General features: G+C 46.3%; 1 protein-coding gene across 2 annotated transcripts; it reads left to right on the forward strand.

Moving 5' to 3' along the window:
• The first annotated feature begins 9,384 nt into the window (after positions 1-9,384).
• Positions 9,385-19,957, forward strand: ZNF3 (zinc finger protein 3). Of its 2 annotated transcripts, none has more exons than XM_060032398.1 (6): positions 9,385-9,650; positions 10,794-10,922; positions 13,669-13,797; positions 14,717-14,808; positions 15,099-15,225; positions 16,938-19,957. In XM_060032398.1, exons 3-6 carry the CDS (start codon positions 13,743-13,745, stop codon positions 18,005-18,007), a joined length of 1,344 nt encoding a protein of 447 aa, XP_059888381.1. In that variant the 5' UTR covers positions 9,385-9,650; positions 10,794-10,922; positions 13,669-13,742; the 3' UTR covers positions 18,008-19,957. The 2 variants fall into 2 exon arrangements, with proteins under 2 accessions (XP_059888381.1, XP_059888382.1); XM_060032399.1 differs by lacking the exon at positions 9,385-9,650 and adding an exon at positions 9,794-10,323.
• The last annotated feature ends 2,323 nt before the right edge of the window (positions 19,958-22,280 follow it).

Raw genomic sequence — 22,280 nt, forward strand, 5'->3', positions numbered from 1 at the left:
CTAGAAATAAAGCAGCATTAATTTTCTAATTGATTAAGGCTCTGCGGGGGTAGCTAAGATAAATTTGCCCACATGTCTCTCCCCTGGGAGAGAGAAATGTTACAATCCGTTACAATCCAGAAAAAGAGAGTGACTAGTATTCAAATGTTGCAGGGAACTAGAAGACTCTGAGTGGATCCCAACGCAGTGAAGGTCAAAAAATTATCATCTCTTCTAGTCCTCTGGGTCCCTCGTTCTGGGCGTTTTAATCCTTTGCCAAGCGCTCTTGGTTTTACCTCTGTGAAATCTCCCATATACCACCTCCTACTCCCCGTTTCCAACGACGCCACCCTAAAACCACGCAGCCTGCTGGCCATCCAAGTGCCGAGGAGTCTCTGATCACCTGTAACTCGTCCCAGGCACCCAGGCTGGGCACCTGGTCGGAAGCCCCTTTTTCCTCAACCCTGACCCCTCCACTCTCACCTTGCCTCCTGCTTACCAGGAAATACAGGTTCTTTGGTACAACTTACGTCGACTTCCTGATCTCTAACAATCCCAGCGGGTATATACATCTCTCTCCATCTCCTCACCTGTAGTTTCAGAGGATGAATCTTACCTGGAGTTTCATCGGAACATCTTGCGGGAGCCAGTCACGACTCGAGGGCTACAGGCAGGCCTTACTGGAACAAGCAGCGGCCGTGGAGATAAACGGAAGGGCCGCAGTCAAGTGTGGCGGCCCCTGGGAGATGACCTGCCGGGCGCGGGTGCAGGACACCCGCCCTCCACCCTCGGGAAGCAGACAGACTCTGGGCTCCAGCCCAGCCATAGCCGTTCATAGCATGTGCCATCCAGGGAACCTGGCTACTTATCCAAAATTGAAAACTTCATTTGCAAAAAACCCATATGAATTTTTGCCACCGCTGAAAATAACTGACAAGTGAGCTGACCTCCCAACAGAGGCCTTCCTGTCCTGTGGCCACCAATGGGACTCACTCCTGGATGTAAAAGCACATTATCTCCCTTCCTCTGGCCTCAGAGAAGCCTTCAGTACGGACAAGAAACGGTGGCTCAGACGCCTAACTAATCCTGGGGTCCTGTGCGCATGCGCATGAGTAAGCGGAGTGGGCTCGTAGAGAGGAGAATGGAATCGACCCACAGAGGAGGAAGCTGGGTCAGATCGCTTAGGGAGCGCCTGCTTCCCTTAAAGTTCCTTGAGTTCCCAACTCTGAAAAGGATCCTGCCTTCGGATTCTGCGTGCTGTCCGGGGCCCTTCATCACCCTCCTTCCCCTTCTTTGCACGAGTTACCCTGGAGAGGCTAAATTACACGCGCGATGAAGCACCGGATTGCAGCGCTAACACCTCCCTGAGGCCAGGAACTTCCAGTTACTGAGCAGGAAACGCTTACAGCTGGATGCCCCAGAGCCGCTGTTGCCCTGGGCTGTGCGGTGTAAAGTGGTGATCCAACGGGATTAGCACAGCAGTTCTGACCAAAAGACAGGATTAAGGGGGCTCTCTTATTCCAGGGATGTGAAGAAAAAATGCCATCCCCGTACAGAATCTTAGGACACTGGATGTAAAGGTGAAAGAGAACTATAGAATCATGCATCTGTTTCCAATAACCACTAAAAACTAACTAGAATGCCCCTCTAATTCAGTTTGGGGTCCAGGTGGATCCCCTAAGAATGCTCACACGCACAGAGCTGGAATAGAAGGACATCCAGATGTCCTGTCTGTCCCTCTCCAGAGCTTCAAGCCTGCTCCCTTCCACTGTCCCGGATGCCCGAGTACTTAGACCCTGTATTTTTTTTTTTTTTTAAAGAAGCAGCATTTTATTTTTATTTATTTATTTTTATTTTAATTTAATTTTTTTTTCTTTTTGGCCAAGCCACCGGGGCATGCAGGATCTTAGTTCCCTGAGGGATCGAACCTGTGCCCCCTGCAATGGAAGTGTGGAGTCCTAACCACTGGACCACCAGGTAATTCCCTAGACACCTGTCTTGAGTCCTCTTGGGTCCTATATTGAGATGTTGGACAGGAGGGGCCAGGTGATGGGGAGAAACTGGCCTGGTGATGGTGGTTCCTGAGCACAAGGGTGGAGTGGAAGTCCTTGCTCCCAGGCTGGCCTTGGGGCCTGGCACAGGGTCTTACCCTGAGGGCAGCAGCTTTTGCAGGCCAGCTCTTTCCACAGTGTGTCACTGGATGAAGGCAGCTCGCAGACAAATAGGCTAAAACCTTTTTTCTACATCCTGGGAGCCAGGTTGCCCTGGAGCAGAAAAGATGGGGCAGCTTCCTTGTCAATTGTCCCTCAGGGATGGGACTGCAGCTTGAGCTCAGTCAGCTGAGGAACTTGGTTGAATCTCTCTCAAAGGAGACAAACTACATGAGAAACAACGCTATTCCCAAAGCCACGTTTGGAGTGTGGTCATGGAATCTGGTACTCGGCTCCAGCTGCTACTTCCAGAGCCAAGGTGCCCTTCCCCAGCCTCACCAGTTCTCTGAAGGAAGGCAGCCATCCTAACTAATCTCAGGGAGAGACCTTTTCACCCTAACCCAGTGGTTCTCAGCTGGGGGCGATTCTGTCCTTCAGAGGTTTGGTTTCATAGTTCTATGTTTCATGAGTCCTTATCATATGGGCAATTATACTGTAATTATTCTGTAAAATAAATATTTACATAAAAATACTGAATTACTATAATGTACACCTGAAACTCATATAATATTGTAACTCTACTTCAATTTTTTTTAAGTGTGAAAAATAATATTTACACAAAAAATGATGTTATATCTGGGATTTGCTTCAAAATAATCAGGAGGAGGACGAGTGGGACTGCAGATGAAACAAGATTGGTACGTACTGATAACTGATCGACTTACCATAATTCTCTGCAAAAAAATTGTATATAAACTGAAATTTAATTAAAGTTTTCCGTGAATATAAGGCTTTAAGTATTTTAAAAAATTTCTCCTGGATTGGGTTATCATGATAAGTAGGACTTTACAATTGATCAAAATAGAAATGTACAATAGGGACTTCCCTGGCGGTCCAGTAGTTAAGAATCCACCTTGCAATGCAGACGACTTGGGTTCTATCCCTGGTTGGGGAACTAAGATCCCACATGCCACAGAGCAACTAAGCCCTTGCGTCCTACAGCCCGAGTGCCACAACTACTGAGCCCCCTTGCTCTGGAGCCTACGCACCTGCTGCAACTAATGACCCTGTGTGTCACAACTAGAGAGAAGCCCGTGCACCGCAACAAAAGATCCTGTATGCCGCAACTAAGACCCGATGCAGCCAAAACTTAAATATTAAAAAAAAAAAAGAAATGTATAACAAATCTGATCTATGAGTAACAAAAAGTTATTTTTATTAGAATTTATCTCAGTGAGATGGAGGGAACTGTCTTGTTTTTCTCAATAGATGGGCATTACTTATTACTGGAATGAAATATTATGTCTATTACTACTTTGGGTTTTTTTTTTTTAATAGATCTTTATTTGGGTATAACTGCTTCACAATACTGTGTTAGTTTTTGTTCTACACCAAAGTGAATCAGCCATATGCATACATATGTCCCCATATCCCCTCCCTCTTGAGCCTCCCTCCCATCCTCCCTATCCCACCCTCTAGGTCATCGCAAAGTACGGAGCTGATCGCCCTGCTACTTTTGGTTTTTAATTAATTAATTAATTTAGGCCATGCCCCGCACAGCTTGTGGGATCTTAGTTCCCTGACCAGGGATGGAACCTGGGCCCCAGCAGTGAAACCGCCGAGTCCTAACCACTGGACCGCCAGGGAATTCCCTACTTAAGTGAGATGAGTGGTGAAAGGAATATAGTTATAACAATGTCAATTTTATCTGCCAAAATCATATTGTGATCTATCACCAGCGATGGCCTTGGCCTCCTCTCATTTTTTTTGGAGGGAACTAATAGGAAATCACTTGAATCACAAAGGACTTATTCACCTACTTGATATTGGCAGCAAGGTTCCCAATGAATCCTTTTGTTTGGTACCCCAGAAGTTTTGGGGTACCAAGAAAAAGAATAAAATACCTAAGAATAAACCTACCTAAGGAGGCAAAAGACTTGTATTCAGAAAACTATAAAACATTGATGAAAGAAATCAAAGATGACATAAACGGATGGAGAAATACACCATGTTCTTGGATTGGAAGAATCAATATTGTGAAAATGACTATACTACCCAAAGCAATCTACAGATTCAATGCAATCCCTATCAAACTACCAATGGCATTCTTCACAGAATTAGAACAAAATATTTAACAATTTGTATAGAAACACAAAAGACCCCAAATAGCCAAAGCAATCCTGAGAAAGAAAAACAGAGCTGGGGGACTCAGGCTCCCTGACTTCAAACTATACTACAAAGCTACAGTAATCAAGACAGTATGGTACTGGCACAAAAACAGAAATATAGACCAATGGTACAAGATAGAAAGCCCAGAGGTAAACCCACACACATATGGTCACCTAATTTATGACAAAGGCAAGAACATACAATGGAGAAAAGACAGCCTCTTCAATAAGTGGTGCTGGGAAAACTGGACAGCTATATGTAAAAGAATGAAATTAGAACACTACCTAACACCATACACAAAAAATAAATTCCAAATGAATTAAAGACCTAAATGTAAGGCCAGACACTATAAAACTCTTAGAGGAAAACATAGGAAAAATGCTCTTTGACATAAACCACAGCAAGATCTTTTTTGACCCACCTCCTAGAGTAATGAAAATCAAAACAAACAAATGGGACCTAATGAAACTTAAAAGCTTTTGCACAGCAAAGGAAACCATAAACAAGATGAAAAGACAACCCTCAGAGTGGGAGAAAATATTTGCCAGTGAAGCAAAGGACAAAGGATTAATCTCCAAAATATACAGACAGCTCATGGAACTCAATATCAAAAAAACAAACAGTCCAATTAAAAAATGGTTGGAAGACCTAAATAGACATTTCACCAAGGAAGACATACAGATGGCCAAGAGGCATATGAAAAGATGCTCAACATCACTAGTTATTAGAGAAATGCAAATCAAAACTACAGTGAGGTATCACCTCACACCGGTCAGAATGGCCATCATCAAAAATCTACAAACAATATATGCTGGAGAGGGTGTGGAGAAAAGGGAACCCTTTCGCACTGTTGGTGGGAATGTAAATTGATACAGCCACTATGGAGAACAGTATGGAGGTTCCTTAAAAAACTAAAAATAGAACTACCGTATGAACCAGCAATCCCCCTACTGGGCATATACCCTGAGAAAACCATAATTCAAAAGCACACATGTACCCCAATGTTCATTGCAGCACTATTTACAATAGCCAGGACATGGAAGCAACCTAAATGTCCAAGTACAAATGAATGGATAAAGAAGATGTGGTACATATATACAATGGAATATTACTCAGCCATAAAAAGGAACGAAATTGGGTCATTTGTAGAGATGTGGATGGACTTAGAGTCTGTCATACAGAGTGAAGTAAGCCAGAAAAAGAAAAACAAGTATCACATATTAACGCATATATATGGAATCTAGAAAAATGGTACAGGTGAACCTATGTGTAGGGCAGGAATACAGACGCAGACGTAGAGAATGGGTGTGTGGACACAGTGGGGGAAGGAGAGGGTGGGATAAATTGGGAGATTAGGATTGACATATATACACTACCATGTGTAAAATAGCTAGTGGGAAACTGCTGTATAGCACAGGGGGCTCAGCTTGGTGCTCTGTGACCACCTAGATGGGTGGGATGGGTGGGGGGGTAGGAGGGAGGGGATGTAGGTATACATATAGCTGATTCACTTCATTGTACAGCAGAAACTAACTCAACATTGTAAAGCAATTTTATTCCAATAATAAAATATATATATATTGGCCGCAAGATTCCCAAAGAATCCTTTTGTTTGGTACCCCAGAAGTTTTGACACCCTGAGGGCAATGCACCATTGCAAGATTTGGGGGCGAGAAGCCTATCTTCTGCCAGGTGGGGAAGGTGACCGAGAAAGAGGGTGCTCTGGCCACTGGGATGCTTTCCAGGAGAGCAGTTGTAAACGTGAACAGATAGAAAATGAGGATCTGGGGCAAACATGGCACTGAAAGCTGTGGGAACTGTGCAGGGCCGAGGTCTGCAGCCTGTGCACCGTCTCTGTCGCCATGGCACACTGGCCTGGCTCTGCTGTCGGGTCGTAAATTCACAAACATGAATGGGTAACAACAGAAAACGATGTGGGAACCGAGGGAATCAGGAATTTTGCACAGGAAGCTTTGGGAGATGTTGTTTACTGTAGTCTGCCTGAAGTTGGGACAAAATTGAACAAACGAGGAATTTGGTGCTTTGGAAAGTGTGAAAGCTGCTAGTGAACTCCACTCTCCTCTATCAGGAGATGTAACAGAAATGAATGAAGCTCTAGCAGAAAATCCAGGACTTGTCAACAAATCTTGTTATGAAGATGGTTGGCTGATCAAGATGACATTCAGTAACCCTTCAGAACTAGATGACCTAATGAGTGAAGAAGCATATGAGAAATACATGAAATCTATTGAGGAGTGAAAATGGAACCCCTAAATAAACTAGTTTGAAACAACTTAAAAAAAAAAAAGAAAGAAGGATCTGGGAATTGATTCTTTCAGAACTGGCTGTGTCCTCACACTCTTTGGGAAGATTTGTGTGTTCTCCACCCTCCCCCTTCCCTATGCCCCCTCCCCCAGGTCCTCATATCCTTGTCTGAAAACGGCTACAGTCTGACATGAGACCCACATACGGCCACCAGTACCCTTCCTTCTATGGACCTCTGATAAGGCTTATTATTTTTAAAATGAAATCAATGCTTTTACTGCTTCATCAAGGACATTCTTAAATGAAACTGGATTTTTAAAAAAACTATGAATGCATGGCAATGAAGAATATAATAGTTCAGTTTTGTGCCATTACCTGAAATTTATGCTTAGGCATTAGCAGTTTCACCCACCATTACTTTTGTAGCATCACTGCAAAGTCAACACAGTGAAAAAGACAAAAAAATCTATCTTATGAAAACAGTTTTGACCTCCCAGACCACCTGGTCGCAGGGACCCACACAGGTCCACAGAACATACTTTGAAAACTGCTCAAAATTAGATACTTCAAAGACAAGATAATGTTACAAATAATATCATACCGGAAGATTCGAGGTTTTAGATGAAACAGATAAATTCATAGAAGAAATTAACCTACCAAATCTGATTCAAGAGGAAATAGAGATATGAACAATTCTAAGCCAAATTCTAGGCTTCAGAGATAAATTCTTGTGTAAGTCTCTTCTGCGATACAGGACAAGATAGATACAATTTTGTTCTAATCTGTTTGCAAAGCCACAGTTGCAGCTTACTTTAGGACAAATGGACTGTTTCATCACTTTAATATTTATTTATTCATTTGGCTGTGCTGGGTCTTAGTTGTGGCATGTGGGATCTAGTTCCCTGACCAGGGATGGAACTCGGACCCCCTGCATTGGGAGGGCAGAGCCTTAGCCACCGGACCACCAGGGAAGTCCCATGGCATCACTTCTTTTTTTTTTTTTTTTTTTTAACATCTTTATTGGGGTATAATTGCTTTACAATGGTGTGTTAGTTTCTGCTTTATAACAAAGTGAATCAGTCATACATAAACATATGTTCCCATATGTCTTCCCTGTTGCGTCTCCCTCCCTCCCACCGGCATCACTTCTTAATGGTCATTTCGTTGGCCCCAGGTGATAGGAAGGGGCAGGGCGGGGGCGAGTGGGGGCCCCGGGCTCCAGCCAGGTCAGGAACACCCTACTCAGAGCCCATCAAGCCTCAGTGGCTGTGCTTACCAAGGCTTACATTTTTTACTCTATTTTCTTTCCTTGCTTTTAGATTAAAGCTATATGGAAGTTTAAGTGTTTTCTTCCCCACCTTGATGGACTGCCTTGGGTATCCCCTCCGTGACTCATGGCACTTCTAGGTCCACAGACTCAAGAAAAGCATTAATAGCAGGGCTTTTGAGAACTTGCTGGGAATTAAACCAGGCGGCTGCAAACTGACTTCTAGGCCCCAGAGTAATAGAGTTGATCGGATTGACGGTGCTGGGAATCTAAGAGCTGTTTCCTGAAGACTGTCATTAGGTGAACGTTTACAAAACATACAATCCCACTTTGAGGAGCATCACTCTGCTCCACCCTTCCCTCCTCTCCTTGCCACTGCCTCCTCCTACATCTCTGTTCTTGTCCTGGAGAGAGGAGTGGAAGAATAAGGTATTGAGAAGAGGAAAAGAAAAAAATGCCTTTGTGAGGGGGGGAACTGAGACTACTGAATGGCTTGGCTATTCCAAGTATGTGCTCAGATTCTCACTGGGGTCTGGAAGGACTGGAGATGGGTCATACACCTGCACCTCTCAGGCCACCCTCAAGTTTTGTTACCTGTGAATTGTTCTCATACCTCGGGAACTTTGCCCTGGCTGCTGCCTGTGCAGATAACACTCTCTCTTCCCCTCACCAGCCTGTATCACTGCTGGAAAGTCTTCTCACCTCTGGACAGGGTCCTGCTCTTCATCACCTTTTCTTAGCACTTACCGTATTTTCTTGGAATTGATTAGATTACTGTCCTTAGAGTGAAGTCCCAGGAGAGTAAGGTCTGTTACGTTGCAGAGCTGAATGGGTGCACTATAAATATTGGAGGCAGTAAAAATTGAGATCAACTGCGAGGCAGGACCATAAGGGAAATCAGGAGATCACAAGAGTTCATTTTGTATATCATCTGAAAGACTTGATTCTCTCACTACCAGGATTCCTCCTGTGAGGGCATAAAAGTGAGTGAAACTGAGCGAGCCACGTAGCCTCGCTCCTCATTCCCCCAAGCATTTCACGTGTTTCACACCTTCTTCACAGTGATGGGGCTTCACCAGTTTTCTACGATCTGGATGGATCTACATCGGTAACTTCCCCAAGTCTTTTCTACTTGCTTGCCTTGTACAGGTTTTGTGCTCATGTGAACTCTCTGATGGGCCGGAATGTTTTCTTCAGATTTTAGTAATTTAAAGGAGGCATTTTTACATGAAACAAACACAAAACTTGGTTTGTTTGGAAGCATAAACTTGGTTTATTTGGAAACTTCAAGTAAGGGTGAATGTTCTATATTGAATCCTTCCAGCGTCCTCCTGTTTGCTGCGTGTCGTCTTGGGACTCAGATCCCTCGGACACGGTGAGCAAGGCTCGGCCTTCGGCGGCCCCGCGGAAGACCACGTGGGAGCGCAGCCAGGTCCCACTCAGCCCCCTGCGCCCCGCCTTCCGCGCCCCGGCCAAGCATGCGCCCTGAGGACCAGGTGCGCGGCGTCCCACCCGGCCTGGCCAGCAGGAGGCGCAGCTGGCGGTGCGGCAGGCCTGGAGTGGCGCGTCGGTGCTGGGGCCCTGCGCCCAATCAGCAAACCACCGAGAGGCGAAGACCTTCCATTTTCCTAGAAGGAACAAGTGGATGTTGGGGGACCGGGGGAGGTGGTGGTGGTGGTGGTGGTGAATAGGACCGACCCGGAAGCGAAACGGAGGGAACTTCCGTTCTTTGTTCTGTCCCCGGTGTGTGGGTCTGTGACAGGGTCCGACGGGGCCTGGTCGGTGTCCGGCCCCCCAAATCTCCCGTCCCTGCCCCCAGGGTGAGTCCGGCCGCCCCCGGGGCTCGCGGTGGGACGGAGGCAGTGGTCGCCGGGGAAGGGGTGGTGTCCGTGCCGCTGCGGCCCGCGGGGTCCCCAGGCCCTCCCGGAGCAGGGTGCCGGGAGGCTCTGGTCCTGACTCCGCTTCCCCAGGGACCCCGCCCCCCAGCGGGCCCTGCGTCGCGGGAGGAAAGGGGCTGCGGTTATGGTTCTGTGACAGCGCCCAACTCGAGTACTTTAAAGTTCTGGTACGGCTGGATAGGCGTTCCTCTCTTTAAAACAGCTGATGACAACGACCCTAACTTGGTCTTTCCTCGAGACGCTTTCATTTGATGTTAACACAGTTAACAGTTATCCGCGCCCGCGGCACGAGAGAGGGTCGATTTTTTACTGGGCTGGGTCTGAGGACCAGAGAATGAGTTCAACGAAGTGTGCGCAGTTAAAACTCTTCAGATTCCAGAAATAATCCCCTTGGCGCCCAGTAAATCGAGTCTTTTTCGTAGAGTGGTACAACTGTGTCCCATTTCCAGTTGTAATAGATCCCTGATTTGATTCGCTTTTCAAGTGGGACTGAACACCGACCGGTGTTTCCATTCTGAAGGGCATGTGTAAACTCCAGGAGAGGATAAGCAGGATGCTGAACCTGAAGTCTGTGGGATAATTAGAGGAACTGAAGGTATTTACCCCCAAGAAGAGAAGTTTGTGGAGTGGGCATCATTTGGTTTCAGGTGTTTGGTGGAGAATTTTGTGGAAGGAGAAGATTCTATCATTGAAGGTCCATAGGGCACTAAGCCTCTGAGAGGTGAAGGTCCAAGGGGCAGGTTTTTAGTTTACCATCCGAAGACCTCTCTAATGGCTAAGCTGTGCAGCAATGGGACAGACTCCCTGCTGAAGCAGCTGAGAGTGTCTAGCAAGTTAGCTGCCAGAACCTTAGGAACTTGAGAAGGTGTTTCTTGCCCTGGGTGGGAGGTTGACCTGGAGAACCTTGACTTCTGTTTCAGCTCTAAGGGTTCAACACAAATACCAGTTGTGGTCTTAATCAGTATTTATTAGCGTATGTCCCCTCTCTTTTCCTCTTATCTCTAAATATCTAGATTAGAAGTGAAGTTTACATAAACATTTAAAATGCCTTTTTTTTTTCCTTAGTCCTACAGCATTGGCATCAACTAAAGTCAGAATTCCCAAGAACTTGAACAGAGGCTGCCAAGTTCCCAGTAACTGCTACTCTGGCCGTTTAGAGACCAACTCCAGAGAAGGAAGGAAAGAATCCAGGAGGTAAAGCTTTCCATGACTTGTTCTCACTGCCAGGTCATCTTTCCCAGTCCCCAGGCGCACTCCAGAGAGTGGGGTTGGCAGTGGAGCAGGGGAAGGGCCCTGCCAGGACCTGAAGCTCTGGGGCACAATGGAGGTTTTTCTTTCTATGAGAAACATTGTTTACTGATCCAGACACCGGGGACTTGTTCTCAACAATATCCGTTTGAGTTCCAGCTTTGGTTAACCCAGCTGGGAGGAGGGAGTGTTGCTTTCTTCTCCGGAGTCAGAGCCTCTTACTTTCCCTTCTTTTCTAAAGGAGAGTTTAGACTGCGAGCGGATTTGTTGGGGTTGCCTGCTTATAACCAATCCTGGAGATTGTAAAGTTCGTTGACAGAAAAAGATGGCTGGCTCTGAGAAAGAGTTGAAGGGCCCCAGCCAAGAGGGCGATGGTGGCAAGAGGGTGTGTCACCTTGATTGTCAGTGGGTCTGGCTTATGCCTGATTCATTGCTTTTCACTGTGTAATGGCACTGGTGATGGGCCTTCTACATCCCCTTGCTGCCCAAAGACTAGAGTTCTCTGAACTCTGGGTGACTTAGGGCCCCTCCCCTTTTTATGCCTTAATGTGAATACAATAGTCTGTAATGATGAAGCAAATACCTTTTGCATTGCTGATTTTCTAACTCCTTCCAGTAGTGCTTTGCACTGTTAATTGGCACTCACCAAATGTTTGTTACACGAGCAAATGAACAAAGAGGGAGGCAGACAAAATCCAGGGGTTTTCCCTGTTCTTGCCTCAGTGTAAAGATGTGCTGGCAGCTGCGGCACCCATTCTCCATCTGTTGATTCTTGCCACAGCGTTCAGTTGTGAAAAACAAACTTGTACTTGAGATCCAAACCTTAGTCTAGGTACTAATGTTACATCTTATTCCCTGGAGCCACAGAGAACAGCAACTGGGGAGTGGGGACCTTAGTAGGGACAAAAATGGAGTAATAAATAATCTTATGCTTTTTAAAAAGCATTGGTTCTTGCTTCAGGGACTTACATTCTGATCCAAGGAAATCTCTTATGAGAGAAGGGAGATAAAAAAGAAGGTTGGCTGCTACCTTCTTGGGGAGAGGAAACACAGCAACTGGGACTAGTCTCTCAGAACCTGGCGAATATATACACCCACCCCTGTGATGAGACGACACAAGGACCACAAAAAGAGACTAAATCCTTCAATAACATCCCACCTTTGACTGAGACTGGAAGCAGAAAACTTATCTTTTTTGTTCGTTTGTTTTTTTGGCCGCACCACACAGCTTGTGGGGTATCAGTTCCCTGACCAAGGATTGAACCCAGGCCACAGCAGTGAAACCGTCGAATCCTAACCACTAGATTGCCAGGGAGTTCCTGAATTTATCTTAATTTAATAGATCTGAGCTATTTGCCCTGGTTCTGTGGGACAGGTATTGTTTCCTCAGGGTTTTTAAATTAAGACAGAACTTATGGAAACTCCCCCATGGTCTCTCTTATTTGGGTGCTTTTTCATGGCCCCTCTTCCTCTAAGGATAGCATCTACATTTAATATAACAGCTAGAAACTTACCACAGTAAATTTCTTTTTCTTCTACTAATTCTAACATTTATGAGCGTTTTTAAAAAAAATCTGTATAGGGCTTCCCTGGTGGCGCAGTGGTTAAGAACCCGCCTGCCAATTCAGGGGACACGGGTTTGAGCCCTGGTCCGGGAAGATCCCACATGCTGTGGAGCAACTAAGCCCGTGCGCCACAACTACTGAGCCTGCGCTCTAGGGTCTGCGAGCCACAACTGCTGAGCCCGCGCACCACAACTACTGAAGCCCGTGTGCCTACAGCCCATGCTCTGCAATAAGAGAAGCCGCCGCAATGAGAAGCCCGTACACCGCAATGAAGAGTAGCCCCTGTGCGCTCAACTAGAGAAAAGCCCGCGTGCAGCAACAACAAAGACCCAGTGCAGCCAAAAATAAAATAAAAAATCTGTATACATTAGCATTATCCATTATTCCAAGTATTCTTAAAAGTTGATATGATAACTTACATTTTGCAGTCTGTGTGTAACACTTTTTCACTTTAATATTTTTCATTTGTGTAGTTGCTTCATATTTCATTCTGCTAATGGCATCATTTGGCACCCATGTTCCCCATTTTTTGTTGTGAGAAATATCACTCAGTGTTGGGGGGGAGCCTAAAGTGGGATGTGGCCCAGGAACTTTGGCCTTTGACCTAAAAGACTAATGCCAGTTGCTACATTTCCTCTTTGCTGTTCTGGTACTAACTGAAATGCTAGTTCCCCTGTCTGTATTCAAGAGGGTTTTTAAAAATTATCTTTGGGACTTGCTTGGTGGCGCAGTGGTTAGGAATCCGCCTGCCAATGCAGGAGACATGGGTTCGAGCCCTGGTCCAGGAAGATCCCACATGCTGCAGAGCAACTAAGCCCGTGGACCACAACTACTGAGCCTGTGCTCTAGAGCCCACTGAGCCACAACTACTGAGCCCACGTGCTGCAACTACTGAGCCCGTGTGCTGCAACTACTTAAGCCCGCACATCTAGAGCCCGTGCTCCACAATAAGAGAAGCCACCTCAATGAGAAGCCCGCACACATCAACAAAGAGTAGCCCCGCTTGCCACAACCAGAGAAAGCCCACGCGCAGCAACGAAGACCCAATGCAGCCAAAACTAAATAAAATTTAAAATATGTATATATATATATAATTATCTTTGAACCTTGAACTTTTCCTTCTACAGTGCTTCCTCATTCTCATTCAAAACCTGCTTCTTGCTGACTCTGCAAATAGAGATCCGAGCTTCAAGCCCGACCCATGGAAACTCAGGCTGATCGAGTATCTCAGGAACCTCAGGCCCTGCTTGAGAGTGGTAAGGAATCAGGGTTCCCTCGTCTTTTTATTCAGCCATTCAGCAATCACCTGTTGAAATCCCTCATTCACCAAGTGCTGGGCTAACTTCTGGAATCCAGACTGGATAGGACATAGTCCTTGCCTTTCACTAGCTCCCCGCCTAGTGGGGAAAGGCAGAATGAAGCCATTAGTTAAGTATAGCTTGGAACTTCCTTGGTGGCGCAGTGGATAAGACTCCATGCTCCCAATGCAGGGGGCCCGGGTCGATCCTTGGTCAGGGAACTAGAGTCTGCATGCCACAGCTAAGAAGTCCGCATGCCACAACTAAAGATCCCGCATGCCGCAACAAAGACCTGGCGGAGCCAAAATAAATAATAAAAAAAAAAGAATTACAGGAAAAGATGTACGATCAAGCACAGATAACAGGAAACATTTGTAGTGTGTAGATTTGATCTGGGGATAGAGAAAAAGAGAACAGTTGTGGGCATTGTGTCTTCAGTCAGGGCTGAGATGAAGCCCGTTTTCCTCTGGTCAAGAATTTTGTCCAGGAGTTTGAGATGTGGAGAATGATGGAAGGGACATGAACAGGATAGCTGTGTTCTGGCCAGGCTTGGGAGGATGGACGAGAATACACGAATCACTAACAGTAGTTCTGGGCAGATGTCATGGAGAGTAGAGTGACTGGAAAGAAAGAAAAGGACCTGGGGCAGACCAGAGAGCCTGGGTCACCAGGGCTTTGGGCGTCTTTCCTCAGGCAGGAAGGCCCATGCTGAGCGTGCTGGCCGTAAGTGTAAGCACCTCCTGTAGCTGCAGAAGGAGTGAACTTAGAAATGTAAGAGGGGGTGGGTCCTTGGTTGTCCCAGGACCTGTGAGTTCTCTGTAGGTCGAGAGGCTCGAGTGCAGATCGACTGACTCATGGACCCTTTAATTGTCCTCAGCTCTTCCTTCCTCAAAAGTTCCTGCATTTTCCGACAAGGACAGTCTGGGGGATGAGATGTTGGCAGCTGCACTGCTAAAAGCCAAGGCCCAGGTACGCTGTGCTTTTCTTTATCCTTCTTTCCCTTCCCATTTTGCAGAAGTTTTTTGTGTAGCAACATCCCATTCAGTGCCCTGAACCTACAATTCCCTCTGTCAGGACTGTGGGCGTTTCCTGCTACACAGTGGAACTTCGCTTTATCTCAGACTCTCTTCTCTTCTCCTCCACTCTGACCTCCTCTCCCACTTCCCAATATGCGTTATTCAGCCCCATCCCGATTAGCTTTTGGCTCTGCCAGTCCCATCCTGCAGCCTGAAATTGCACGGGAGAACATGTTGTTTCAGGAGTTGGTGACCTTTGAGGACGTGGCTGTGTATTTCATCCGGAAGGAGTGGAAGCGTTTGGAGCCTGCTCAGAGGGACCTCTATAGGGATGTGATGCTGGAGAATTACGGGAACGTGTTCTCCCTGGGTAAGGAGTGATGCTTCCTCAGTAAAACTCCCTTGGCATTTCTCTGCCTCCTTGTTTGCTAGTAATAGTTGAGTCACTGAAAATCATTAGCTAAGGACTGACTGAGTCTCAGAAAATTCTAACAATAGTAGCAACTCCCATTTGTACAGTAATTTGCAGTTCATAAAGAGTGTTCATAGATACTCTCTCATTTAATCCTCACAGTGATGCAGCTGTTGAGGTCGCTGGAATTAGCCTCATTTATAGGCGAGGAAAGAGAGCTCAGAGATCTTATGCTTTGCATACGGTCATATTGCTAGTGACTGGCAGGACTTGAGCCCTGGCCTTTTCATTCTATACTTCTTTTTAATCTGGCACTTTTTTCCATGTTATTCTTAGGACTTAACATTAACATATAACCCAGAGATTTTCCCAAAAGATTACATATTGGGATCCCTAAACATGTGAGGTACTGCTCAGTGCCCAAGTGAACATTCTGGAACTCTGTCTAGCTCCTCCCCTTCTCTGTCGGACTTCCTTTAGGGATCTGTTGATTTGTGGATGGACCTAGTGTAACTGCTGCTCTTGTAGAAATTTCAACTTGCGTTAGGGAGCAGTTAGCTTCTTAACCTGTTGTCTGTGGACTCTTCATTCCTTTACCCTCGCCTGCTTTCAGTGAGGACATTCTCCTGGGCAAGACCAGGGGGTCTTCCTGACTCCCATTTGAGAACTCCCCACGCATTTCCTCTCTGTCCCCTGCAGATCCTGGGTCTGGGATTGAGCTCTGGGGCCATTTGGTATGAACAGGATAAACCTTGTCCCATGTCTTTCCCTGTGAGCAGGATTCCCATTTCTGAATTTTGACATGATCTCTGGGCTGCAGTGAGAGGAAGAGCCAAGGGTCCTGGGTTTGAAGGGCACTGAGCAGAGAGGTCCTGAGAGGTACCTGTTCAGGTGAGGGAGATAACAGCTCTTTCTGTCCCTAACACTCACTGCCCTGCCTTCACTCTTACAATGTTGACAGACTAAAAATGCTAACAGTCTGGACCCTTTACCCTTGTCCTCTGTGCCTGAAGTTCCCTTCGAAACCCCAGAGCAGTGAAAATAGCGAAGGCAAACCTGGAAACTGTTGACATAGCCTCACATCGTAGCACAGCTTTCTAGGCCTGGGGCCCAGAGATGGACTGACCTCTGTCTCAGGCCTGTTTCCATGGACTTGGCATATAGGTGCCACGACTACAGACCCGAGTGTCCTTTTCTCCTGGGGCTACAGGGCTTCACCCTTGTCGCTTTGTATTCATCACCTTCCCACTTTTCTTCACACCGTCTGTGGTTAGTTTCTTCTACCTGCTCCCCACTTCATCCTCTAACTGTTCTGCAGTCACCATCTCCCAGGTTATCTTCAGTCTCTGACCTCTAGGACTTTGTCACTTCATTAAACCGTATGTCCTGTCTCTTCTGTTTTTGGTTCCCTGCCTCTGCCTGATCCAACTTTCTCTACACTTCCACCTCCACCTCTTTTCTCGATTTTCCTTCCTGCCTTTCTCCTTCCCTGTTTCCTTGGCCCGGTTCTCTTATTCTGCCTTAGCTACGTACAGCCTGGGGAGGCCTCTTTGCACACAGATAAGAGTCATGTGCTTTTAGCCTGTGAACATTATGTGATTATACTGTCTCTGGTTTTGATTCTTCTTCCCACAAAGAACAAGTGACATTTGTGTTTTGCATTGTGCCAGATGGTGAGACCAGAACTGAACATGATCCAGAAATTTCTGAAGATACAGGATCACACGGGGTGCTATTGGGAAGATTCCAAAAGGATATTTCTCAGGGTCTTAAGTTTGAAGAAGCCTATGAACAAGAAGTCAGTCTGAAGAGGCAGCTGGGGAGCTCCTCTGGAGAGAGACTGAATAGGAAGATACAGGATTTTGGTCAAGTGACAGTTGAGGAAAAGCGAACCCCCGTGGGAGGGAGAAGTGAGAAATACAGCGATCTGGGGAACAGCTTCACTGTGAGTTCCAACCTTATTTCCCAGCAGAGACTTCCTGTGGGGGACAGACCCCATAAGTGTGATGAATGTAGCAAGAGCTTTAATCGAACTTCAGACCTTATTCAGCATCAGAGAATCCACACCGGGGAGAAACCCTATGAATGTAGTGAGTGTGGGAAGGCCTTCAGCCAGAGCTCACATCTTATTCAGCATCAGAGGATCCACACTGGGGAGAAACCTTATGAATGTAACGACTGTGGGAAGACCTTCAGTTGCAGCTCTGCTCTTATTCTCCACCGGAGGATCCACACTGGAGAGAAACCCTATGAATGTAATGAGTGTGGGAAAACCTTTAGCTGGAGCTCCACCCTCACTCACCACCAGAGAATCCACACTGGAGAGAAACCCTATGCTTGTAACGAGTGTGGGAAGGCCTTCAGCAGGAGCTCCACCCTTATTCATCACCAGAGAATCCACACTGGAGAGAAGCCCTATGAATGTAACGAGTGTGGGAAGGCCTTCAGCCAGAGCTCACACCTCTATCAGCACCAGAGGATCCACACTGGAGAGAAGCCCTATGAATGTATGGAATGTGGAGGGAAGTTTACCTATAGCTCAGGCCTTATTCAGCATCAAAGAATCCACACAGGGGAGAATCCCTATGAATGTAGTGAGTGTGGGAAAGCCTTTAGGTACAGCTCAGCTCTTGTTCGCCACCAGAGAATTCACACTGGAGAGAAGCCTTTGAATGTAATGGGAGTGAGCAAAAGTTCTCTCCGAGTTACTGCTGAATTAAATATCAGAGAGTCTATGTGAAAGAGAGCCACACGCCTGTTTTCCTCACTTCCTCTAAGTTTCAAGAGCTCCTGCCTTACTATATAAGTATGAACAATTTGGGACGTGTCCCTTCTGACTCCATCCTTTCGCCTTAGAGAATGGGGCATATTGGGCAAATCATCCTGGCACAGTGGTTAGCAACCTAGTCAGTTTTCCCAGGAATGACACCAGCCCTGAAAAATTAGGGTGCAAGCAGCAGATTAAGTGCTGGGAGTAGAGGGAAGCTCTGGGACCAGTCTCCTTCCATTTGGGAAGGGAGTTTGCACTAGACCATTTTCTCACACCATTTCCAAGGTGGGGATGGAAGCACAATAGGAATAAAATTCCAAGGATTCCTCTAATTGGAATCAGCGTAGACAGCACAGAAGAAAGTGGAAAGAATGTTCTTGGTCATGTTTTTGCTAGAAAGGGGAAATGGAGGCTGTATTTCAAAGCCACTGCTTCTAATCCAGCTTTAAATTTGGATAAGGAATGTGCTATTTTGACTTCATTAATTATGGGAATCTGGTGCTGAGGGATTTGTTATTTTGTTGGGCATGGGGGAAGATTCCAAGAGAGGTTTTCTATAGTGACTGTATATCCTTCAGGGCTCTTAGAGCAGCAAGACCAAGTTTCCAAGAGCAGTCTGACGATATGGGTGGAGAACTCACTCTTCCCTTTTGTGACAGTGAGTCTAACATGAGGGAAAGGATCAAAAGCATTCAGCACTGGCCTCTGTCTCGTTCCCTCCCCTCTCCTCTCCCTTTTCCTCCTGCCACTCCTGTGATGGAAAGTGATTTAATCTAAACCCCTGACAACTAAGGACACTTTTAGGATCTCGCTCAGCCAGCTTGCCCTGCCCTCTTATACCGATGACCTCTGACATCTGGCCCCAGCAGCCCGACCTCTCCCGACCCCACCTCTGACTTCAACAGCCAAGTGTGAATGCAGAGAGCACAGCCCAGAGGAGGAAGCTCGGGTCTGAGCCTGGCATCAGGGCTCCTTGCTGGCTTAGGATGGAGCTCTCCGAGTTTTCCCAGCGGAAGGGATGACCTTTCATTATATTTTCCAAATCCTGCTCATCCTGTAGCATAAATCAAATGCACTATTAAACAGAATAGTTTTTCAGAAGGACAGATGGGGTGTGTTTTTGTGCAGGGGCCAAATTTATTTCGGTTTAAACAAGAAACATTAGTGACTGTAAATGGAATCTTTACAGACAGCTATTTGTCTTCTAGTCTCAAACCTGTGACCTCTCTCCCTTGACTCTCCTTTTCTCTACACACTGCCACAGACTATCTCATTTACACAGCCGCTTACACATTCGTACCCACCTTTAGGATTTCATGTGCTGCATGGCATTCTGTGTTGCACGATACTTAACACCAGCAACCAAAACTAGAAAGGTGTTTCTGAGTATGGGGTTCTTGACAAGAGCATACTTGGATGTTGGGTAACAGTAGGCATATTGAGGGAATTCCCTAGTGGCCCAGTGGTTGGGACTCGGTGCTCTTATTGCCAGGGCCCTGGGTTCCATCCCTGGTCGGGGAGCTAAGATCCCACAAGCGGCATGGCTTGGCCAAAAATCGCCCCCCCCCCAAAAAAAAAAAAAAAACCCAATAGGCATATTGAGATTTCTTGGTTTCGCTCTTGGTAGAAGGCTACAGTCATGGAGAAGGCTGAGATGAAAGTCTGATGGAAAAGACGAGGAAATGTCTGGAATTCTGACCTCTGAAAAATTTTGGATCATATATTGTGACTAATATGTTTTTAATTTCTTAAAACTACCGTGAAACTCATCATTTTTGGCTCTTCTTTGACACCCGCCACAGACTTGAGATTGACCAAGTGTAGACCATGAAGTATCATAGCAGGGTCACGAGGCTGCTTGTTAGTTATGCAGGTGTCTGAGCCCCAAGTCAGACCTATAAAGTATAATTGCTGAGGGTAGAGCCTAAACATTTACACTGAGAAGGAAGAAATAGTAAGAAAATGGAGGAAATTTCTAAGAGAGAAACCTGAGCTAGGCCTTATAAGACCCGTGTGTAAAGGAGAGGAGGTTCCAGGCAGGACAGTTTGGGGTGGGCCTGAGCCTGGCTGCTCATGTGCAGGTTCAACTGTGAAGCTCTGGGAAAGACCCCTGAACAGGTAGAACTGCTGGGTGATGGACAGTCACTGCACAGCAGGGCTCAGCCTTCTGACCACCCCCAACCCCGACCCCTACCCCTGCCCCTAGAAGACTTTGTGACACTCCTCAGAGCATCTCGGGGTCCCTGAGACTGAGCAGGGCCATTGTGTGAAAAATATGTTTTTTAAAAAATATCTTTGAAACAGCTACAACATCCGATTCACCTGATTCTCCTGATTGTTCATTCCTTTTTCTCTTAATGATTCCTCTTCTCAGTCCCTAATTGAGCATTCCTTAATGTTCAGTCACTGTATCGGTGGTCTCTTCCTATGCCATTATCCTTGGAACCCATTTATTCCCATGGCTTCGACTGTTAACCTTCAATTAAATTTTAACTCTGCACATGGGGTACTGATCGCTCTCCAGCTCCAGTCTCAGGTCTCTAGTGGACTGCGGGGCATTTACACTTGGGCCTCTTAAAGTTGCAAATTATTTGCTTCAAACCAAATATGATTTTTCCCCCATATGCTGCCCCAAATTTTCTGTAAACCTCTCAGGGTCTAAACTTCTGAGTTTTCTTTAATTATGCTCATCCTCCTACATCTGACCAGTGTCAAGTCCTGGGCAGGGTCAGTAAGCAAGACGTGGAAAGACAGATTGTTGTCAGAGGGGAAGGTTTCAGAGTTGAGTCATGGAGGCGGTGGGGTTTCCAGTGAAGGTAATAATAGTGGAGACGTGGCATACACTCTTCCTGGCCCTTTCCCAAGTGGTGTTCATATATTAAATCATTTAATCCTCACAACAGGCTGTGTGTGAGGCAGGTGTTAGTATTAACCCCATCTTACAGAAGAGAAAACAATTGAACTTGCCTAGGGCATGGCCCAGACGCCTTGGATGTGAGGTCAGGAGGCCGGTGTGAAGAGCAAACGTCATCCAGGCAAATTGCCTTGTCCTGTCAGTTACAATTCTACCATCTCCTTCCTAGTTCCTCCTCTTTGTTTCCTTTGTTGCGAACCCTAGAGTTTGGGTCTTTATGACTTTTCCTCTGGATCACATAAATAATCTCCTAATGGATTAATACCTTTATTTTTTCTCCGGTTAATCTCCCCTAAGCTCTACAACCATCTTGTCACTCCTTTACCAAAAAGTTTCAATGTCTTCTCCCTCCTTAAAGGATAAAATTCAAACTCCTTAGCCATATAGTCCAGGCTTTCCTTGAGCTGGTGTCTACATATCTGTACAGCCTTCTCCTCTACTGCTCTTCACACATCTGAAAACCAGATGTTTGAGAAAACAGAGGTGGGTAGTAGGGCGGTAAAAGATTTTTATTCAGAACTATTATAATGGGGGAAAAGAGGCCTCAGTGTAGAACTGGGCTCAGTTCTGAATACAGCAATGGCCACATGGGAATTTATAGCTAAGGAGTAGGGCAGAGGTCAGTGGATAGAAAACTTCTAAGGGGAAGCTTTAGGGGTAAGAAGGGTTTTGGCTAAACTGACTTAGCAGGATTCTTGCTGAAGAAAGGCCAGGGTGGTCAGACATCACCCTGGGGTGATGGTGCAGGATGAGGTAACTGACTAGATACTGACTGAGGGGGACCAGACGTGAAGGATGCAGAACTCTTGCTAAACTGACTTAGCAGGGTTCTTGCTAGAACTGGATTTTGCAAGGAAGTGCACAGAGGGGCCTAAGAAAATGTTCGGGAGCCTGAGTAAGGTTTGGTCAAGCAAAGAATCTCTGTCACATCATATAGCAAGATGATAACAAGGCCCCGAACACACCCTACATCCTGCCTGTGAGGTTGTTCACGCACGGTGTTCCCACGTCCCGCTCCAGTTCCTTACCTCCAGCCAGTGAAAATCAGAGTCTAAGAGGGCCTGTTTCAAGGCGGCCTTCAACCTCCGCTCAGCGCAGACACTAAACGGTAGTATCCTGGCGGGCGGCTCTCGGGTCTCTGTGGTGTCTTTAGGGATGGGAGGCTTGTTGTTACCCCAGGCAAAAGCAGGTGATTCCACTCTTGAGCTTTCTCACTGCTGGAAATTAGGTTGCGCTGCATGCTGTCTCCCTGTAAGCTTCTGCTTTCCACGGTTAGCTTTGCCTTTTCACCTGTGGAGTGATTCCGAAGGATATTATCAGTCCTGGCAA

The sequence above is a fragment of the Delphinus delphis genome, chromosome 15, assembly GCF_949987515.2.
Source record: "Delphinus delphis chromosome 15, mDelDel1.2, whole genome shotgun sequence".
NCBI lineage: Eukaryota > Metazoa > Chordata > Mammalia > Artiodactyla > Delphinidae > Delphinus > Delphinus delphis.

Bases quoted from the DNA above. Each gene is read 5' to 3' on its own strand.
- ZNF3 (XM_060032398.1), top strand. From the start codon at position 13,743: ATGGAAACTCAGGCTGATCGAGTATCTCAGGAACCTCAGGCCCTGCTT. The intron at 13,798-14,716 runs GTAAGGAATCAG...AATTGTCCTCAG, and splicing joins TCAGGCCCTGCTTGAGAGTG to CTCTTCCTTCCTCAAAAGTT. The intron at 15,226-16,937 runs GTAAGGAGTGAT...GCATTGTGCCAG, and splicing joins CGGGAACGTGTTCTCCCTGG to ATGGTGAGACCAGAACTGAA.